The sequence below is a fragment of the Capsicum annuum genome, chromosome 10 (assembly GCF_002878395.1).
Source record: "Capsicum annuum cultivar UCD-10X-F1 chromosome 10, UCD10Xv1.1, whole genome shotgun sequence".
Classification (NCBI taxonomy): Eukaryota; Viridiplantae; Streptophyta; class Magnoliopsida; order Solanales; family Solanaceae; genus Capsicum; species Capsicum annuum.
Window position 1 is genome coordinate 46,761,172 of NC_061120.1, and position 1,584 is coordinate 46,762,755.

The 1,584-nt window shown below is 46.1% G+C and overlaps 1 protein-coding gene across 1 annotated transcript in view; it reads left to right on the forward strand.

Moving 5' to 3' along the window:
* The window catches only part of LOC107844315 (nuclear localization sequence-binding protein), a gene marked incomplete at its 3' end in the record, with an annotated part of 10,695 nt that extends 9,111 nt beyond the window's left edge, over positions 1-1,584 (forward strand). Inside the window, 5 exon segments of the mRNA XM_047397636.1 lie at positions 914-1,011; positions 1,013-1,046; positions 1,134-1,246; positions 1,334-1,437; positions 1,564-1,584. Coding sequence (XP_047253592.1) covers positions 914-1,011; positions 1,013-1,046; positions 1,134-1,246; positions 1,334-1,437; positions 1,564-1,584 — 370 coding nt within the window.

Below are 1,584 nucleotides of genomic sequence, written 5' to 3' on the forward strand. Positions count from 1 at the left end.
CTCTTAGTCCCTTTTTGTGTGCTTTGGTGATGGATGTGTTGACGCGGCGTATTCAAGGAGAGGTGCCTTGGTGTATGCTTTTTGCAGATGATGTAGTTTTGATTGATGAGACGCGGGGGGTGTGAAAGTCTTGACAGGATTGCATCAGGGATCTACTCTTAGTCCCTTTTTGTGTGCTTTGGTGATGGATGTGTTGACGCGGTGTATTCAAGGAGAGGTGCCTTAGTGTATGCTTTTTGCAGATGATGTAGTTTTGATTGATGAGACGCGGGGGGGTGTGGATGATAAATTAGAGGTCTGGAGACAAACTCTTGAGTCTAAAGGGTTCAGGTTGAGTAGGAGCAAGACAGAATATTTGGAATGCAAGTTTAATGACGTGAGGCTGGAGAATGAGGTGGTAGTGAAGTTGGAATCACAGGTGGTATGTAAGAGGGATAGTTTCAAGTATCTCGGGTCCGTGATTCAGGGTAACGGTGAGATTGACAAGGATGTCTCGCACCGTATTGGGGCGGGATGGATGAAGTGGAAGCTCTCTTCGGGGGTGTTGTGTGATAAGAAGGTGCCGCCCAAGCTTAAAGGCAAATTCTACAGGGTGGCAGTCTGTCCGGTCATGTTGTATGGAGCGGAGTGTTGGCCAGTTAAGAACTCTCACATTCAAAAAATGAAGGTGGCGGAAATGCAGATGTTGCATTGGATGTGTGGGCTAACTAGGGGGATAGAGTTCGGAATGAGACTATTAGGGAGAAGGTTAGTGTGACTCCAGTGGAGAATAAGATGCGGAAAGTCCGATTGAGATGGTTCGGACACGTGATGGGGAGGGGCATGGATGCCCCGGTTTGTAGGTGTGAGAGGCTAGCTTTTGATGGTTTTAGGCGGGGTAGGGGTAGGTCGAAGAAGTACTGGGGAGAGGTGATTAGGCGGGACATGGAGAGCTTATGTTGATGGTGGCTATGGGCAACGGTTTGAAAGGCCCCCTACATCTTACCGTGAGGGACGTGGTCGTGAATATGACTCTGTCTGGTTCAAAATGTCCATACACTGCAGTGGTAAGTTATCTTCACCATATACTCCATTTAGATATTTTCTTCGTCTGCCCAAGATACGAACTAATTTATTATCTCACGTACATGCAGGATGATGTTCATCCCCGCTACGCTGAGGCAGGAGTGCGGCATTCTCATGCTCATTTGGATTATGAGGTAGCCAGTGGAAGTGGCTCCCAATATGGAGATGCATATGGCGACCGGTGCCTCACTATTATTGTTACGTCAATTTTCTTCCTTTTTTGCAATCAATGGTACTCTGTTGACTTGCCTTATTTACATATTAGTAGACTTGGGAGATCAAATCTTGGATGTGGTGGCAATAGGAGCTCCCTTTCTGGTCAAGATTCTCATAGGATGTATAGGAGTCGTCAGGGTATGGGGTATGGTGGAGGTATGTTCTTCTGTTCATTGGAAAATCTGGTTATTTCTCTTTAAAGTAGTTATTACATGTATGTTTTGAGAAAGCTGTCTTAATTTTTATTCTGGTTTGTGGGCTCCTATGGTGGAAGTGATGTAGGTGGAATGTTCTCGTCCAGCT